General features: G+C 42.2%; 1 protein-coding gene across 2 annotated transcripts in view; it reads left to right on the top strand.

Moving 5' to 3' along the window:
* The window catches only part of LOC121528781 (PH and SEC7 domain-containing protein 1-like), a 96480-nt gene that overhangs the window by 50558 nt on the left and 25401 nt on the right, over window positions 1-20521 (top strand). For both annotated transcript variants that reach the window (XM_041816372.1, XM_041816371.1), the window contains one exon: window positions 13859-13902. In XM_041816372.1, the coding sequence (XP_041672306.1) occupies window positions 13859-13902 (44 nt within the window). The remainder of the gene's footprint in view (window positions 1-13858; window positions 13903-20521) is intronic.

The raw sequence follows: 20521 nt of genomic DNA, 5'->3' as shown, positions 1-20521 counted from the left end.
AAGTTTTAAAAAGCCTTCTCTAGTTTTAATACACCAATCTGTGACTCTCTTTTGGAAACTGGATGCACTTATTCCCAAAATGTTGAACTGTTCCTTTAATACAGTACAGTAGCAATGAATAGACTCACTTTCCCCGTCCTCACACCGTTCCTGTGCTGCTGATGTTTTGCTTATTTCTCTCTTCTCACCTCCCAGTCGTTCCTACAAGACCTCAGCAGAATACTGATTTACATGATGAGTGTATTTATTAAAAAACCTCACCTGTGTGTGAAACCTCGCCTGTATGAGAGTGTGTGCTGAGGAGGCATTTGGGAGACTGTGATTTGCTGGCAATGACTGAGAGAAGGAGGGAGGGAGGGAGGGAGGTACACATTGACGAAGCGAAGGCAGAGGGAGGCAGAGCGAGGGAGAGCGCCGTCCCCATCAGCTTCTCTTTCACTCCGCGATCCAAGCAGCCAGCTCTCCTCTCCTCTCCTCCTCCTCCGCATCAGCAGCCGCACGGAGACGAGAGGACCGCCGGGTTGAAGGGAAAGATTGCAACAGATTGACAAAGCAGGCTTCTATGAATGAAGACGAGGAGAAATCACACATAAGGAGTGGGAATTTTTTTTCTTTCTCTTACACCCACACTGAGGAGAAAATCCAGGCTGGGAGAAATGGGATCGTTTAAATGGGAGAAAAAGGAGTAAACAATGAAAGCGGAGCTCCACACATGGACAGAAAGACAGAGGAAGAAGTGAGCGAGTACGAGCCTGACTCAAACTGATGGGATCCATTTTACAGCAGGAGCAACAGGACGATTTTCCCTCAGATAAATCCCTACATTTTTAGCTTTTTGTACATATTTTTGTGGTTTTGTGACGAAATCGGCGGCTGGAATCCCTGCCCCGAAGTCCGCCGTCCCTCCCACCCCTCTGTATCTCCCTCTATTGTGTGTTTGTCTTCATACAAGCATTAAAAAGCTTCTTGTGTTCCTCCCTCCTCACTTCCACGTTTGGCACCCATCTGCTTCATGCTGCCTGTCCGTTCACACCTCTGCCAGTGTTTCATACCATCTGTGAGAGTGTCATTTCTGTGTTGTTCAGTGTGTTTGTGAAATCACTGGCTCTTTGCTGAAAGGCAGCAGCTGGACAGGTGTCACCTTTGGGTAACTTGGCATGCCCTTTTAAAACCCCTCACAGGGAGGGAGAGGTGTTCTTGTGGAGAAATGACACATCTTACCGCCTTAATGTGCAGCTTTATGGACATGTAAAGTCGACAAACTGGTGGAAAAGTGACGGATTTATTGGCTGGAAGAAGAAAAGGGCTCACTGTCATCTTACAGTGAAGGAGTTGTTTCTCTACATGTATAATACATGGCTGTCTTATCAATAATTCAGCGTCAGGTGGGCACCCCCATGTTGCCTGGTGGGCGTTGATGAAGACGTGGAGAGCTGTGACTGCTGGGGTTTGATGCCTGCTGATAGCACGGTCCGCCGGTGCCGCTGACAGCCTCCTGACGATGTGTCGCCTCCCTCTGCGACTCCGCTGATCACCGGCTGCTTTCTGTAACAGCTGACTTCACTCCCAGCTGTCTCTTGGCGCCTCATTTCACACTTTTTGGATCAACTTTGTCCTGAATCATTTGCACCAATCACCGCCCTTTCTTTTTTTACTGCTCTGATCCATGCACCTTCGCCTCCAACTATGATCGGTGTTAACAGCCTGCACTCGGCCGGGCGCCTACGCTCACGCTCTCTTTGCACTGTGCGCTATGGAAGGGACTTCAGGATGATGGACCCGTTCCGGTATCCCAGAACCCCTCGCTCACGCTCCTTGAAGCCCCTCGTGTTCCCAGACCTGCTGGGGAAAGCTCAGGACGGACAGAATCACCCGCAGGCCCGGAAGAGGAGGAAGGTACTGATCTGTTAGCTGTTTTTTTCTTACACGTCATTCATCTTCTTAAAAGTTCAACACTCATCTTCTGATGAATCATTTCGTAGCAGCGTGAAACATGTCACAAAAGGTGATATCTCTCCTCACAAAGCGCTTAAAAAGCAGCTCATTGTCATTCAAAGGCAGTTGGTTGAATTAATCAGAGTCCTGGATAGGGATGGAGACTGAGACCTGGTTTTTTGAACGAAACAGTTCTGCAAAACCCAACTATCATTATGTTCAAGCTGAATGATACTGCTACCAAGTCTTGTGAGTCCTGTAATGTGAAGTTATAGTTGAGTCTCATCATTTAGACAAATGATTGTCTGATCATGCTTATGAGTTTTTGCAAATCAAATTAAACCTGAATGAGACATCTTTGACTGAGTGACTTAGTGAAACTAGGGATGGCTCCTAGGTGTATAGTTTTCCATCCAATTATATGCAGAATATACCAAAATACATATTTTTGCAAAAGTAAAACAATGTCGAAGATGCAAAGTTGGCTTGCAGAGTGTGCCTCATGATAGCAATGCTAGCATTGCCAGTTTTCGATCCTCTTTGCAGGTGAACTTCCACATTCTTGTGCTGAATATCGTCACTCAGTGTTTCCGTTGTATGTGAGTATAACTTGAAACTGCCTCTAGATAGCTTATCCACATTTTCTAGATCAAAACAGTGCTCAACCACTCTTTCTATGATGTGCTACCAATGTCATAGCAGTTAGCGGTGTGGCAGCAAAGCAGTAGTCCTTAAGAACAATTATAGTGGCTACCAGAGGTGGAAAAAGTACCAGACTATACACATGTCAAGAGGGTTTTTTCATAGGTCTGGTGATGATCCACATGCAGATCAAGAATCATAAGCCTATGTCTAAAGGAGTGTGAGGGCAGGTGTTTTAAAGGACAAATAAAAAATTCAGAGAAGGACATGCTTAATTAGCAGAAGGGGTTTCTGTAAATTGATGCACAAATGTATTCAGAGTCAAGGTGTGCTCATCCCTGGTATGTTTGCTGATGACTAACAGAAGCACTGTAGAGTTATGTAGAGTCAAAATAGTTGGCACACTTCAAAAAATACAGAAAAAAGGTTTTACAATTTTGGGCCCTGTTCACAGCCCCACCCTATGGTGAAAACTCACTGTTTGAACAACTTTAGATCTCCATCTCGTCTAGAATAAGCTCAAAAAATTTGGAGACAATCTGAAGAAATCTGTAGGTGGATAACCTTCACACGTGACAACTGTGATGTTGCCCAAAGCTGCCAAAAACAGCTAAAATATGACCTTTAACTGTTTGTAGTGCATTTCCTTTGCATATTAGAGGATGGTCCCAACTGACTTTTTATTTTGGGTAGATCTGATACATATGTGTACCAATTTTCATGCATGTTGCTCATACCCAGAGGTAAGCCACAGAGGTTGCCAAAGCTTAGCTCCGGGTCTGGTCTTCACTCACCTGGAAATTTTTAGTGGAGCCACAACCTTACAGGTGTGGGGGAGTTCAGTGTTACAGGATGAGGTTGGGAAATGGAAATCTCATCCCATGTCAGATAATAATCGTGCTTCATGACAAACAAGCTGCACAAACATGAATAAGATACAGCAACAGAACGGCAGCTTCCTGTAGCACTGCCCACCACATTATGTTGCCATTTTTCACATAACATCCAATTTATTAATGACAATGCTAAAACTATGTGTCTGTCATGGTCACTATAACTAGGCACATCCTTTAAGAACTATAAAAATCAAGAATTTCTATGGTTTTGAAAGTGAAGCCTGTGAGCTAGTTCAGGGAACTCGAGTTGCTTTAATTCATATTCAACCTGCGTCATTATCACATTCTGGTCTCACTCGTGTCCTCTTTCCTTTTCGTCGTGCCATCTCACTGCGGTACTGTTCTTCAAAAATCCCCACAACCACCCCAGCATCAGCCTGCAGGCTCAACCTTGTTTTTTTAATTTATTCATTCATTTATCATTTTGTCAGGGGCTGCATGGCAGCACAGGGGTTAGTGCTGTTTCCTCACAGCAAGGTTCCTGTTTCAAATCTCAGTCAGGGTCTTCCTGTGCAGTTTGCATGTTCTACCTGTGCATGCACAGGTTCTCTCCTGGTACTTTGGCTTCTTCCCACAGACCAAAAACATGCTCGATAGATGAATTGCTGTCTCTAAATTGCCCGTAGATGTGAGTGAGAGAGTGCACAGTTGTTTGTCTCTGTAAGTCAATCCTGCGACTGACTTGCGACCAATCCAGGGTGGAACCCCACCTCTTGCCCAATGACAGCTGGGATAGGCTCCAAACCCCATGACCCAAAAGAGGATAAACAGTGTAGAAATTGGATGGATGGATTTGGATGGACAACACAGAAGCACTGTTGCATCCGATTGGAGTACAACAGGTGCAAGAATTCTAGCCATGGTTTGACTATAAAAAGATTTTCAATCTAATGTTCATTCCTCAATTTCTTCCCTTAAAATAAATCAGCCAGATGTGATGAAGCCTGAGCCTTCATACCAAACTCAAATCGACTGCTGCTGCAATAAAAGCTTAAAACATTACAAACATGAGCTGTCTGGCTGAGATATCAACATGTCTTTGCAAAAATTCTATTGATACGCTCGATATATGCGATGTGATAAAGCTAGTTCCCTTACTTAGCGAACTAATTTAAGCTTATATTACGATGCATTTAAGTTTAGGTTGTTAAAATGATCATTTATAGTGTACCACTCATACCTCCTGCTTTACAGAGTAAAAAGAAGAAAATTTGTAACTTTAAAAAACAGGCAGAAAGGCATTTACATTAAATATAGAAAAATAGCAGCAAAAATAAGAGAAGAAACACAACATATCTTCTGTAGAGTTGGTTAAATTTGATGTTAGGTAAACAACATGTTAGCGTAATTTTGTTTAAATGTAACTTTAGGAAAAAGAACATTTAGGTTTTGGTAAGAAAAAGCAGTAGTTTGAGGGTGAAATTGTACTGTCAGTGAACTAGTACTACCAGTGAAGTCAAAAACAAATGTCTAAAACAGCTTTTCTATAAAAATAGACACTGATAATCATATTGGAAAGGATTCTGATTGTTTAGGAGTGCAAAAAGAGTAAATATCTGTAAAACTTACTGATCCCATTCCTTACCTTTGTGGTGTTTATGGTGTATTTATTGTTCCTTATCTATTTTTTACCTCCTAATCTTCCTCATACATAAAGATGTTTCCATTTCCATCCTGTCATTGTTCCATAGTTTGATTTAGATCCTCAGCTCCATGTATGCAGCTCAGATCATTAGATAAAGGAGGTCTGGTCGACTGCCAGGCCCTGATTGCTGTACACCTCAGCTCAGTGTTGTCTAAAGCCAGCGCTCAAGGCTAACGGCTCTCATTTACTGCCACTCTGACGTTGATGAAGCAAGTAGGTGAAGGTGACGAGCATCCATCTTTAGCTCAATGAGCCTCCAGACTTGAATGAGTCTGACTGATGCTCTTGATTTACACCCCGACATTTGTCTACCTTTATTTTTATTTACTTACCGCCGTCTTCAGTCTTTAAATCCACTCTGAGTCTCCCTGCTGTTGGTACTGTGTGTTCCCAGAGGATTTACAGACCTGGTGGTTTATTTATGTGCAAATATTCTTCAGTGAGTAAACTCAGCTGTAGCTCCGTTTGAAAAGTCTATTTTCTGTTGGCTAAGGTAAGATAAAGACACATAGGTGTACTTGTACATTAATAATAGGGTGATGCTTCTTTTAGCACCATTCAAACAGCAACTTTTACTGACAGAGTCAATGCCAAATGAAGCTATAGAGGATTTATTTGTAAGACACATTCAAGAACATGCCAAAAAAAACTTGAAGGTTTTCTTTTATTTCATTTAAAGTAAAAAATATTTAAGCTACGGAGTGTCAATTGGACAAAAAGAATGTGTTACAACACTTTTACAGCTATTTTTACACATTTTATATACAGAGTTTTCACGCCAAGAACATTTTGTCCTGATAAACTAGTGAGTACTCGCAGCTCTATACTGACTGTGTGGATGATTATTGTTGAAGCATATACAAACAAGGACAAACACAGTCCTCCACCAAGGCTAATAGTCCCGTCTGTGATGTGCAAATCTGCAAGAGCTGCTTATATATGTGGTGCAGCTCAATTAGTTGTACATTATTAGGGATATTAGGAGCATTTCTGCCTTTTATTTCCTCATGCACAGTCGTTAGATGACATATCCTCCAGGTAAATTATAAAAAAAATGTTTGTGTTGCATATGTTCGAAATACAATGGTTACCATTGTTCCAATTGGCCTCCATAATTCTAGGGTGGAAGAAGTTTGGCACAACCAGGAATCTTCCTAGAGCTGGTTTTCCAGCCAAACTGTGCAACTGGGAGTCTTAGTAAGAGAGGTGACCAAGAACCTGATGGTCATTCTGACTGAGTTCCAGAGATCCTGTGTGAAAATGGGACAAAATTCCAGAAGGACAACTATCACTGCACCAATCTGGGCTTTATGATAGGGTGGCTAGACTGAAGATTATCCGTGCATAACACAATAAAGCCCAGCTGGAGTTTGCAAAAATACTCCAAATAAAACCCAAGTAGGTTGACATACACCAGTTCAAAAGTGTAACTATGCTTATCTGACACAGATTGCAAGCTCTGTGATTGGTCTGCTGTGTTGCACTGGCTAACTGTTGGTCTCTGAATAATAAAGCAAGATAACTGGCTGCAGACGGCGATGCAATAAGTGAAATCTGCTTGCAAGCATCCAAAACCATCAGACGTGTATTTTCCTCATCCATGTTTCTCCAGTAGCCAAACGAGTGCAAACAATTCCCAGTCTCTGCTCCAGCTAAATTAGTAGACAATAGATATTCTTTCCATCTGTTTTCTTCTTTGCAATAACTGCTGTGTAATCAACTTCTGCTCACTATATTTACCAGTTCCAACTCTGACATAATGTGCTCAGCTTCAGTCCACGGGGTTTCCTGTACACCAATGAGCCGGAACTATGCCGACAGGACCGGGAACTCCCGTAGAAATCACACTACCATTTTGGTGGATTATTGCAGAGCAATACAGAGACAACAATGCACAACTATGGCTGCAAGCAGCACTGAAGGGCCCTCGCACCCCAGTGCACGAGGTGTATCACAACTGCAGGAGTGTGGGAATAATTAGGTGTAAGCAACCCGAGCTGTGTGCAGCAGAGCACAGGAAGCATGGCGATCCTCTGGGACTGTTATTTATCATATAAAAGTAGGAAAAAACAGGACATTATTTATTAGAGATGCTTCTGCTTTCTTACAGTAGCTGGTGCACTAGCAAAACACGTCATACATATTTAAATGCACATTTAGATATGTAGAGGGGCCAACTCTCTAGTTACAGTGACTTTCTGTTAAATGGCATAATGATGAATTGCTGGCCAATAAAGAAATGGCCCAGTTGTGTCACTTCTTGTTGCCAGCAGGGGTGCTACATCAAAATGGTGAGATTAACCTTTGAATATGTAGATGGCAGACCTTGATCCTACATGGGATTGAAGGCAATCAAATGTTTGATATGAAAGTTGTGTGTACTTCTTGTCAAATTAGGGTGATATTAAAATGCTTGCCAGTGAAACTGAAATATATCTGTGTTGTGGCCAATTATTAAAGGCTTTCTTTGTAATAAGCGCTCAATAGGTTAAGCACAATAAGAGAAATGAAGATATGACCCATTTGTGTCACTTTCAGTTGCCACTAGGGGGCGCTGTGATGAGATGTTTGCATGTGGGTGTGTTCAGTGTGATACTGTTTTCTTGCAAAAAATAGATGATCATAGAATATTGTATACTAAAGTTATGATAGGTTTAAGTCATTTGGCACCATCAAAAACGCCTTATTTTGAAATTGAGATGAAGCTGGTGGACTTCCTGTTGGGTTGGGCATGGGTCCTGGAGGCTTTTTTGTAGGTCATATGATGACCCATATGCAGACCAAAAATCATAAGCCTAGGCTGGATGGTGTACAGTGGCTGAATTTTTAAAGAGAAATTTTCAAAAATCTGAGGCAGAAATGTTCAATTGCCAGTAGGGGGCGCTATGGAAGAGTAATGATATTGATATATAAATGTGTTCAGAATCAATGTGTGATCATCCCTGTGAAGTTTGGTTTAAAAGCATTAGCATTGACATTAGCATTTAAAAGTTATAAGGCATTATTTGTGTATTTTCACAAAAAAAAAATTTAAAAAAAAACGAGTTTAAATTTGAGCTCCGGTCATGGCCATGCTTTATGGTGAAAACTCACAGTAAACACAAGTTTAGATCTCCAGGTTTTCTAGTATGAGCAAAACAAATCTGGAGTCAATCGGCAAAAATCTCTCTGACTAGTTTGTTAAAATGAGAAGCTTGTGAATCGCCCAAAAACGCCAAAATTTGACACTTAGCTGTTTGTAGTGCACTTCCTGTACATTTTAGAGGATGGCCCCAATAGACTTTTGCTTTTGTCTAATCATGATACATATGTGTACCAATTTTCATGCAGGTATCTCCTACTCAGTCGCCTATTTCATATTTGGGTCCTCTGTGGGGTCCCTGCTTGTTAGACTTGCATTATTCCACCAAAAGATAAACATTTTTTCTGGGGGATGATTTTCTATAAAGTTTGGGGAGTTTTTGAGCATGTTAAGGCCCCCAAAATGGTGGGGGAAAAAAGATGCATACAGATACAATAGGGTCCTCGCTGACCCTCGGTTGTTGCTACCCTACGTCAGTGCTCGGACCTGAAATATGCAGTTAAAGTGCCCACAATGCATCTGCAGCATTTCAAAGCATTTCAGGAAGCAGCAAGATGATTGTGCTCGGTTTGGTCAAGTTTAGTTGCTTTATGAGAATTCTACAAGCTTTTTAATTAGATGGTTTTTCCTTTTCCTATGTCGCACCTCTTTATAAAGTCCTTCTGGGCATACAGACAAACAGCCCTCAACAAAGCCAGATTTCTTAAGTTTTGCTTCATTGTGAGCCTTTTTCTCACATTTACACACAATGAACCTTTGCAGAAAGAATATGATGCTGTTGTGCAGATCAGTCACCCTTTAGAGCTTCTGTGTAATATTTAATGTCCAGATTTATGCAACAGAAGCATATTTGAAGTCTTTTACTTTGTCTCGGTAAGCTCAGCAGAGATTATTCAAATGCATGAGCACTTTTACTTTGAAACAGTGAGGTTTTTACCGTGCAGCGTATGGGAACCAGAACTAGATCTGTAATGTTTTTTGGGCTTGATGGGACATAAATATTCATGACTTTCTGCAAGTGTTTCTGATTAGCTGCACTTTCAAAGAAAACTCTGGGAATGAACCTGATTATGCGAACAAAATCAAAGCCCATTAAAGAAGCAATTTCATTTGACTTAAAGACACAAAGCAACAAAATGAGGCTGAGAGTCTAAAACAGGCCAAGACCATCAGCAGCAGTTCTTTAATCAAAGGAATGAAATGGAAAATGATCGATTTTAGCTGACTGGGGGGTTTCCTGCTCCCTCATGGCCATTATGTGGAGGATGTAGAGGACAAGTTTTAGGGGTCTACGAGGAGTCCAGAGGTGAGCGAGGTGGTGATGAAGTGCCCTTAAGTGTCCTCTCCATCACCTCAGCTGTCACAGCTGTCCATCAGCTGAGTCTGAAACACGACGATCTGATGGCTTCATGCTGTCCCACCTACCCCTCCTCATTACACCAAGCTGGTGTGATGTTCAGGGTCATTAGGGGGAAGTTGGAGGAAGAAGTGTCCACAGATCATGGAATAGGGAATTGGTTTCTATAAAGCTTTTCAAGGCAGAGATGCAGAATCACTTAAACATTTCCACTATTCTCCTCACTCTGCAGGTTTTTGCACATGTTGATTAGGATGCATTGATTGTTTGGTGCAAAGAATGACCCAAAAAAGATGAAGCAAAGAAGGGTGAAACCATGCAAAATTGCAGAAACTACCCAGACTTCTGAAAGCAATTGCTGCAGCTAAATCAGGAACCCTGCCCTCTACATCACAAATATCCTTTTACAGTGTCTGTGGTTATAATACACCATAATGGCCATGCTGTAAAGATCTTCTTTAAGGACTTTCCCTTTGATTGATTGGGTTTTTAGCGTGATGGATCTGAGAAAATGTGACATTTATGCCTGGTGGTTTTTATCCATTAACAGTTTCTACATTGATTTTTTAATAAATGTAGTGTAACGTGATAAATCACCAACTCCAATGGACGAGCACTGACCAGGCTCCCTGTAGAAATCTAACAAGCTCCTACTGTACTACAGTATTTATAGTGCTCCTCACATCAGCACCAATAAGTTTTAATTACAATGAGGCAAGGGCCAGAAACAGGATGGTAAGCCACATATCTGAAATGGCCAAATAATGTACCTTAATGCAGAAATATGCAGCTTTTCCACTTTAAAACACTGCATTTAAACCAGATCTAACAGTGCAGTAACTTTCTATAGGGAAGTCAGCATGTATCCTATTTCCACAGAGGGCCCTGGTTCCCTGATTTCAGAACTGTGTAACTGTGCTGTGCTTCTTTCATGAGAACAGCTTTACAGCACTAATTCACACACCAGCCTTGAGCTAAAATAAGCCAGTTAGCCTGTCAGTACTGGTTGACACAATTGTCAACTCAAGCTCGCCATGCACGGCTTTCATTTGAGGTGCATGTATGCTGTAGCTGGTTGTGTCTCTCTGCTGTCACAGCCCTGTGTTTCTTCTCAGTTTTACCTCAATAACTCTCCTGACTAGTGACTCGACTCATTGTATAGCTGAACTGAGCCGGGTCTGTGTCCACAACCGATGTTTTTTAGTGCTTATTTCGGTACAAAGCCAGGGCCCTGAGCAGGAACAAACCTTGGCACCCTTGGCTTCAACCACACTCTCATCTGAAAACAGTTCAACTTTTAAGACAGCAGTGCGCTCACCTGTGTCACTTCTTCCTCACTGACCACTCAAACTTGGGACTTGTGATAGCCATGAAAGAAAAAACTATTTGGCATGTCTTTTCGAGGTTAAAGAACCTTGATCTAGACCTGCTACTTACGTCAGGACAGGGGTCACGTATTATCTTAATGTTTCTTGGTGATATTTCATCAAAATAAGAGCATATGACGCACACAGACCTATTTTGAAACATTATAGTGAAGCCAGCATGTGATGTGGTCCCCATTTGGGTTATATGCATATAGTAGGTCCCAAGTTTGTCTGCAGGTTTCATGGTGGCCCCATCTTTGATTGCCCATGGAGACTTCAACCTACATAACACCCATCTCAAGTAGACATCCACATGGGAAATCACAGTTGGGGCCACCATGGAACCCACAGGCAAATCCACTTGGGACCCATATTTTTAGTCCGTGTATGACCCATACGGGGCCCACATGGATGTACTACTGTAGGGGTGCATCCATCCAGATACTACTGGATGGGTACTACAGAGGAAAGCAGGGCTCAACTCTTGTAAATGATGGTTAGAAGCAGTGTCTCCACAGAAAGACAATTACTTTGAAAAGCTGTTGATTTTGACAGCTATTTTTAATTTTAGTCTTAGTTTTTAGATTAGTTTTTAGTTTTAGTCATGTTTTAGTCATTTCTACCCTTTATAGTTTTAGTCTAGTTTGAGTCGACAAAAACTCAAAACATTTTAGTCTGGTTTTAGTCCATAGAAACTCCTCACACTTCAGTCTTCACTTTTATTCCAAATATTTATTCTCTTGCATGAATCTGGTACTGAATCATGGTAGTGTCTTCTAAGCACCCTGCTAAACCTGGGGTCCCTGCTTTGTGCAACTGGAGGCAGAAGACAGGCAGATTGTATTTCGACAGATTTAGCCACAGTGGAGGAATATCATTGATTTTAAATGTCTGATGAAAACTAAATTATATTTTAGTCTAGTTTAAGTAATCTTGATAAAAACTAAACTTTTTTCAGTCAGTTTTAGTCATCAAAGATCTTTTTTTGGGGGGTGTTAGTCTAGTTTTTCTCATGGAAAAAAAGTGCAACTATATTCTACCTATGTGCACATACATATCCACTAAAACAAGGTAAATATAGGTCTCTAGCTATCAGTTTCCTGTCTATTTTGGTGAATAGCTGCAGGAAAAATAGGCGAGCCCTCTATTCTATAGATTCTCCATGTGCAAGACACCTCTTTCAGGCGTGTTAGCTTGGAGCAGTCTGACAGCCCTAGCTTATAAACATGCAAACCAAAATGAAAAGATGTGCTACTGCCAAGATGCAAAACTCATGCAATGAGTCTGAAATGAGCTTTTGAGAAGAGAGAGAATGGTAGAGGTTGAGGGCACATTCACACCAGAGCTGTTTGGTCCTCATTAAACAAACTCTTGTCCGTTTTCCCGGATAGTCCGGTTCGTTTGGAGTTAGGACTCCGGTCCGCTTGAAAACAGGGGGTCTCGGTCCGCTTCCAAACGAACCCTGGAGCGGTTCATTTGAGGTGTGAAAGCAAAGCAGACCGACTTGTGAGCCAAAGGCATGAAGAGGCATAAAGCATAATTATATACGGATTTATATGTGATTTAATACACTCAAATACATGTCGGTACCTCGCTTGGCGTCTGTGTAGCCATAGCAACACGTCGTACTCGGTGCTGATTTATTCGTATTGTGTAAAGATTGACATGCTGGACAGCTCACCACCTCGCTGGCTGCTCATAATGCCCCTGTGCAAAAGCAGAAGACCCTAAGACAGCGTGAATTCAGTGTTTTTTCATTGTTTATGTGGAAAAAAAGACCAGCAGAAGTAGATGAATTTCAGGTTTCGTCTTCTTCTATGCCGTTTTTTCTTCCTGGTTGCCATTTGTTTTGAACAACAGCGCCCCTAACAGGCAGAGTTTGTAGGTGTTCAGACGGTTTGGTCAGTTTGAGCCAAGAGCGATGTGAATTGGAACCAAACCAAAGGAAAGTGCAACAATGTTGCAATTTTCATTTCAAAACGGAACAAGTCCCCCGGACTTTCAGGTGTGAAAACAACCTGAAGCTAAGATGAGAAAGAGAGGGAGAAAAACGTTACATTACACCTGCACCCTGCAGATATTTCTCAGAACAGATTGTAATATAACATTAGACTGTATCAATGAATGAAAAGCAGTTGAAATTATGTTATTCTGGAGGTTTGCTGGGCTCTGCCTTAGAGATATGGCGAGGAGCTCACTGTTACCTTCACACTGAAAGGAGTCAGCTGATGTGGTTGGGGCCTCTGATCAGGATGTCCCCCCTGTAGAGGTCTTCCAGGCCAGTTCAGCAGTAGAGCCAGAATGCACTGGAGGGATTATTCACTATATGGACGAAAATATTTGGCCACCTGACTGTTATGACAACAGAAACTGTGATGACATTGTATTACAGTACTTTAATATGGAGTTGGCCCATACTCCACTTTTCTTGGAAGGCTTTCCACAACATTTGGAGTGTTTCTGTGGGAATTTGTGCCCATTTATTCTGTAGAGCATTTATGAGGTCTGGCACTGAAGTTGGATGAGAAGGTCTGGCTTTCAATCCAGCTGATCCAGCTTACATTTTTTGTCCATTGCTTTATTTTCATGCTCATGTGTCTAAATCTGTAACTTAATTTTGTTCTGAGCGGGTCGATGCACTTGCGTCAAAGCCTAAATTATTTACCAGCTGATTGATCTGCTGCTCTTTTCACTGATGGACCGTCTGCTCACTGGATAATGGCTCTGTAACTGATGCGGTGGTGGTCGGCTGATTGGCTGATTGATGGATCGTTTGGCAAAGAAAACTAGTAAAGCTCGGGCACAGGGTGGTTTTAGCAGCGTATGAAGCTTCCTCACAGAACACACTTGCAGCTGTAATAACTGATTTTATCACTACAACTGAAGCTAGCTGTCATATTCATCTAAAAATGTGTTTTTTTTCTCCCTCTGCAGGCGCTGTACAACTCAATCAAGAATCAAAAGCTGCAATGGACGCTGTAAGTCATTTTTTATTCCTCCCCTGTGGCTGTGTCCTTTCCTTTCACAATAAAACACTGAAATGTCATCATGAAGGGCGGGAAACAATCAAAGTTATTGATTAGCTTGTTAGCATCCTCATTAGTGACGTGTGTGTTGTCTGGCATGTGAAGGAAACATTAGTGTGTCAAGGGTTGCTATTCTGGATCGCAGCTCTGGAGTGCCTCGGAGATGCCAATTAAGTCACTCGTTTTCCAAGCTTTGTTGCCATAGTGACGGCACCATGGATACGACTCCATAGCTACCGCATTGCTCTTTCCATCCTTGTGTTCTCTCTGCTCAAACACATTCAGCAGCATAGATGTAATGCACATGAAAAACGCTCACCGGAGCTGCATTTGTGAAGGTTTTTGTGTTTAAACACAGAGATAAAGGTGCACAATAGAGGCTCTGTTTAAACGTCTCTTTACCTGCATCCCGTACAAAGGTGTGACCACAGCCTCCCACTACCTCTCCAAAAATAGCTGCAGCAGCGCTCCCGAAGCAGCCGAGTAAAAAGTGGTCAGAGGAGCAGATCGAGGAGGAGATCCACAGAGAGGCAGGCGATCCAGTTCAAACATCTCCGCTGACATATAGACAAGCTATTTAAACACTCGCCGCCGCCGCACAGGGGGACAGAAGAGGTGTCATTTTTAGTAAACACCATCGAGCAGAGAGAGAATCCACCTCCAAACAAAATGAAATACAGATTAAGAGATTCAACCCACAGCAGTCTGCCATTCTTTTTTCTGTTTTGGCAGTGGGGAGTTGCACATGTTGGTTTTTTAATATTTTAGAGGTGGAATAGAGTAAATTCTGTCTGTGCTACAGCTTCACTTTGAAAAAGAAGGCAGTTTGGAAGCAGAGCTTAGTGTCACTCTTTGCCTCCTCTTTCACACCCTGCGAGCTGGGTTGATGCATTTTTTATCACACAGGACATTTCTTCACTTGCAACTCATTGACTGCGATCACAAACACTCGCTAACAGATCCACGTCTGTTCTGTGTTTGATCCCGGGCTTTAAAGAGAACAGAAACACAAACACACACTAGCCTTTACAGGGTCTTATTTACATCACAGTTGGCATTCAAAAATACTATAATGAAGTTCTAACCCAGAACTGAGATACTGTCACTGTTTATCTGACTCTGCACTCTCCCTTATAGGATTAAAAGGCCTCATAAAATGTTATGGCTCAGTAGGAGAATATCAGAATGTTACAGACATGGTTTTAACCTTGCAAAGCTGATAGATTGTCCAGATTCCATGCCTCTCAAATTCATCTTTCAGAGCTTCAATCTGAAACGGTTGTGATAGGTCTGAGAAGGGACCAATCAGCATCATTGGAGTAGTACAAGGCGGGAGCTATAGGCAGGGTTTAGTTGGACTGGAAGTTGCCGAGGGATAACAATTAGTTCATAGGTAGCTACTGGAGGGAGGTCTGGGCTGTATGCTTCTGGTCATTGTCTTACTGGAAATTAAATCTTCTCCCAGGCTGTAGTTCTCCTGCAGACTGAGGCCCCATCCACATGGAAACGAATTCAGGTGTAAACGCAAAAGTTTTTTGTTGGATTGGCATTTCATCCACACAGAAACGGCGTTTCGGGTGACTGTAAATGATACTTTTTGAAAACAGGTCCCAGAGTGCATAAATCCATAAATGACTGCCGTTTCATCTCCGTGTGGACAGCTATCCGCATCTTTCTTGAAACGATTACATCACACACAGCATAGCTCTCTTGACTCCTGCACGGGTCCGACCAAAACAACAATGGCTGAATACTGGGTTGTGTTTGTGCTGCAGAGGCTACTGAGCTTGTTATGGATTTAATAGCAAAGTCTAATGCTCCTTTACCACCACCAGGAAACGCATACACCATGTGTTCTTAAATCCAACGCGAAGAACAACCAGAAGGGCAACTAGAAGAAAGATTGTGTCAGTTTTCTGTGATCTTCTTCTCTGGTTTGGTGAATGTCCGTGGCAGCATTACAGCACCACACACAGGCTGGGCATATGCACTGCAGTGTTTTCAGCGGTTCCATGCTTACGCGGATATTTCCCGAAACAATTCCATCTTTACGGAAAACTTTTTCAAAACAAAACGGAAATATATCATTTCCGTGTGGATGGGGCCTGAATAAGATTGTCCTCCACAAGCCTTCCAGGCCTGGCTGCTGAGAAGCATCCCCACAGCATAATGCTGCCACCGTGCTTCTCAGTGGAGATGGTGTGTTTGTAATGGTGTGCAGTGTTTGGCTTCTTCTCTGATGCCTAAAAAGCTCCATTTTGGTCTCATTAGACCAAAGAACTTTCTTCCATGTGACTATGGAGTCTCCCACATGCCTCTAATTAAGATTCAATCAGATTTTTTTTCAATAGTGGCTTTCTCTTGTCCACTCATAAAGCTCTGACTGGTGAAGAACCCATCAACAGTTGTCTGCAGAGTCTCTCCATCTCAGCCACTGAAGCTTGGAACTCCAGAGTAGTCATAGGTGTCTTGTCCTGGTGGCCTCTCTCACTAGTCTACTTCGTGCACAATCTGATCTTGGCAGATTTACACGTGCCGTATTCCTTCCATTTCTTGATGATGGATTTAACTGAACTCTGGGGGATGTTTAGATATTGGAAAGTTTTTATGTATCCATCCCCTGACTACTTTTAATAACATTTTCTCTGGATTGCTTGGAGTGTTCTTTTGTCTTCATAGTGTAATGGCAGCCAGGAATACTGATAAACCAGTGACTGGACCTTCTAGACACAGGTGTCTTTATACTACAATCACTGAGACACATTCACTGTATGCAGGTGGATGCTGAACCTCTGTTGAATTAGATCAGTCACTTGAGAAGGGTGAATATTTATGCAGTCACTTATTTTACATTACAGATTTTTGTTTAATTGAAGCTCCAACATTCAAATCTGCAACAGCGCCTTCCTGCCAAGCTCACATTACTTCAGCTGAACAGGCACTACATCATTTTATTTTGTCGCTCTGATTGGCCCGTAATGATCATCGCAGAACGTCCTCAAATCACCGTCAAGGATTCTTTTGAAAAAGCCCTCCCCTCCCCAAACACTTTTTATGGGAGCTTTCCCAGATGAGTGTGAAATATATCCATGCAGTGGATCTATGGCGCACTCTATTAGAAATGTCTGGTTACATGGTTATAGGATCTATTTGATAAAATATGTGTAACTGCCAGGAGGAATTAAAGGAGTTTGTAATATTTGTAGGGCTGTTAGATGATGAAAATTAAGTGAACATGATGCAAGGTCCAGGTGACATCTGACTAAGTGAAATGAGACATTAAAAACAGTTGTGGACTAATTTTACACCACTGGCTGCAGGGAGACATTGCAGTGTGCTAAAGGGACAGTACAGTATGTGATAAAATTTCAATACTTGTTCATGGTTAATGCATTACATTTACAGCCCTAAATAACTTGTATGTAGTCGTTTCAGACAGGATGTATGAGAGCTTCAGTTTTAGGAGTACTGGCTCACAATGTAGGGCTTTTAGACTGTGTAAGGACCCGGTCCAGCACAGCTAATAATATGTAGAGCTGTAGTCAACCAAAGAAAAACTTGGTCCACTAAAATCGCAACACATCATCAATTAATCGATTGGTCGTGGGACGGACCAAAATCACCCTTTTTAACAAAATGTTGCCACACTGCTGACTTTTTCGACATGTTGTCAATTAACGGGAAACAGAGTATAAACGTGCTTAACGGGCTTTGCTCTCCTTGAAGGTGGGATGGTCCTAGTGACGTTTTGACTTTCTGGGTATTTAACCAGTAATTAATTACCCGTAAAGGCACAAGTAAATTATATTTGAATAGTTATATTCATAGTGATTTTTTTTGTAAATTATATTTTGTAACACTAGATAACTGAAAAAATAAAAACACATGACGTCTCCCTTCTCACCCCTGCAAAAAATGGATTCTTCCAATTAAAGTAGCACTTGCGATTGTTCGACCAATTGGATTTTGGTCAGACATGAGGTCATCGACCAGTCGACTTGAGCTGTCAGCCCTGATAATATGTGCTTTAAGTGGCGACAATTGAGAGAATAGACAACCCCAATGTGTAATATTTAAGTTGTGTTTTTGTCTACAAAGAATATCAAAGTTTCGGTGCCCTGTTGTCACCCAGTGCAAAGCTTTTTGTCTGTGTGCTTTGTGTGGTATGTGTCTTTCCTGTTTGCTTCCGATTCGTTGTCTTTTTTGTGCCAAATTCTTGATTTGTTTAACATCAAATGAACTTTTGCTACTGTTTGTGGTGTGTTTGTATTTAAGTCAGGTGTGGTCTTGCTGGCGTATCTTGAGGATAAAGTAAATGACTGCACCTTAAACCACCAAGTTTAGGCCTAAAGTCTGTATGTGGTCTGATATTCCGAGGATGAGTTGTGTTTTATTTGTATTCAGCAGCACAATGAGGACAGACATTTAGGGAGTCTTGTTTATTCAAGAATAAAGAAGGAAATCCGCAGTGTAAATACAAACGCACCAGCTTGCAGGTGCACCTAGCTATTTCAGAGAATGAGAGCTGACATTGATTCATTTATGTTATGCCCAACATAATCACTAGTATAATCAAGAGGATTAATCCACTGTCTTTGCCCTCTGCACATGGCTTTGCACTTAGACTATTCTGTGTTCATACATGAATGTAAGACGGACACGCCCACGCTGTAGCAAGATTGGAAAATCCAAATGACCAGTAAAACATGTAATTAGTCCCTGCTTCTTTCTCATTCCAAATTGAGAAGTCTTGATCACATGCATGCATCAAATACAGGAGCAGGTTCAAAAGTGAGGAAAGAGCAGGAAAAAGGGTAAAAATTAGATTCCAAATTACAAAGACAAAACTGTGACTTTTCCACAATTGTGTGAGGAGTCATGAAGATTTCAATCAATAACAGATCAACTGAAAACACAGCCTTAGGATCTGGTCTTAGCTGCAAAATCTTTAAATAGATTTTTTTAAATTTGTGTATTTTTTAGCCTTTTTTGAGTGATAAGAAAGTGAAAGGACTAGGACCACCATCATAACCAAGGCCAGAGGCATTAGGTGCTCAGGTTGTCCGTCCGTTTGTCTCTCTAGGCTAGGCTTGACTGATTTTCAGCTTATTGTGCCGGAATGCTCACCCTGGCTCGAGGATGAACTGATTTGATTTTGGAGATCATGGGTCAAAGGTCATGCCATTGGACCTTAAGTTTATCCCTTGCTTTCTTGGTCATATGGAAATGAGATATTGTCAGAACCTTTGGAAAGGTTTCCTCCAAACTTTGCACAAATTTCCATCCTCACTCTGGATGAATGTTTTAGATTTTGGTGGCCAGAGGTTAAGCTTCTCATGAGGCCTTGCTCAAAATATTTGCACAAACCACATAACCTCAGAAAATGAGAGGTATCTGGCTGCAGACCTCTATGGTGGGGCGTTTTGGGCTCATCTGTTGCCGACCTCTACAATTGGGTGACCTTGACTGTGGGGTGGGGGGTAACGGGGTAACTCTTGTCAGGTTTTTCCTTTGTTTTTGGTGTGTTAGTCTTAGTATTATCCCTCTCCCCTTACCCTAACCGTTAAGGTTCAGGTGCCTAACCCTATCCCATTTTGGGTTTTCCTTTGTTTGTGATCTGTTGAATTTAAAGGAAAAAAAACACCTGAAAAATAACCATAACCTCTGACAGCGAGCAGAAAAAATATACTTGGGATAAGTACGGCACTTCCTGACCCATAGTTACGGTCACCTTATTGTAGAGGTCTGCAGTCGGACGTCCCGACATAGAGGTCTGCAGCCAGAAGTCCCAACATAGAGGTCTGCAGCAAGACGTCCCACCATAGAGGTCTGCAGCTGAACGTCCCACCGCAGAGGTGTGCAGCCAAACGTCCCACCATAGAGGTCTGCAGCAAGACTTCCCACCATAGAGGTCTGCAGCTGAACGTCCCACCATAGAGGTCATCAGCCAAACGTCCCACCATAGAGGTTCTGCAGCTGAACATCCCACCATAGAGGTCTGCAGCTGAATGTCCCACCATAGAGGTCTGCAGCTTAATGTCCCACCATAGAGGTCTGCAGCCGAACGCCCTACCATAGAAGTTTGCAGCTGAATGCCCTACCGTAGAGGTCTGCAGCCAGAGATCCCACCATAGAGGTTTGCAGCTGAACACCCCACCATAGAGGTCTGCAGCTGAATGCCCCACCATAGAGGTCTGCAGCCAGAGATCCCACCATAGAGGTTTGCAGCTGAACACCCCTCCATAGAGGTCTGCAGCTGAATGCCCCACCATAGAGGTCTGCAGCTGAATGCCCCACCATAGAGGTCTGCATCCGAATGCCCCACTGTAGAGGTTTGCAGCCAGATCTCCTTGCAGAAAACACCCCAGTCCAGCAGTTGAAAACCTTAGGACGGCATATCACCACCAGACATTGCACTATTTTTTTTCTAGCTTTTCTTTCTTTTATGAACTTTATTTCCTCTCAGATTTTTGTTCAAGATTAATGCCACATTCAGCTTTTTTCTACAGTTTTATATTGAACTCCTGCAGCCTGTCAACGCTGCTTTTCTGTCATCTTTAGCACACTTTGT

The sequence above is a fragment of the Cheilinus undulatus genome, linkage group 20 (genome assembly GCF_018320785.1).
Source record: "Cheilinus undulatus linkage group 20, ASM1832078v1, whole genome shotgun sequence".
In the NCBI taxonomy this organism is placed as follows: domain Eukaryota; kingdom Metazoa; phylum Chordata; class Actinopteri; order Labriformes; family Labridae; genus Cheilinus; species Cheilinus undulatus.
This window is presented reverse-complemented; position numbering and strand designations above follow the sequence as displayed.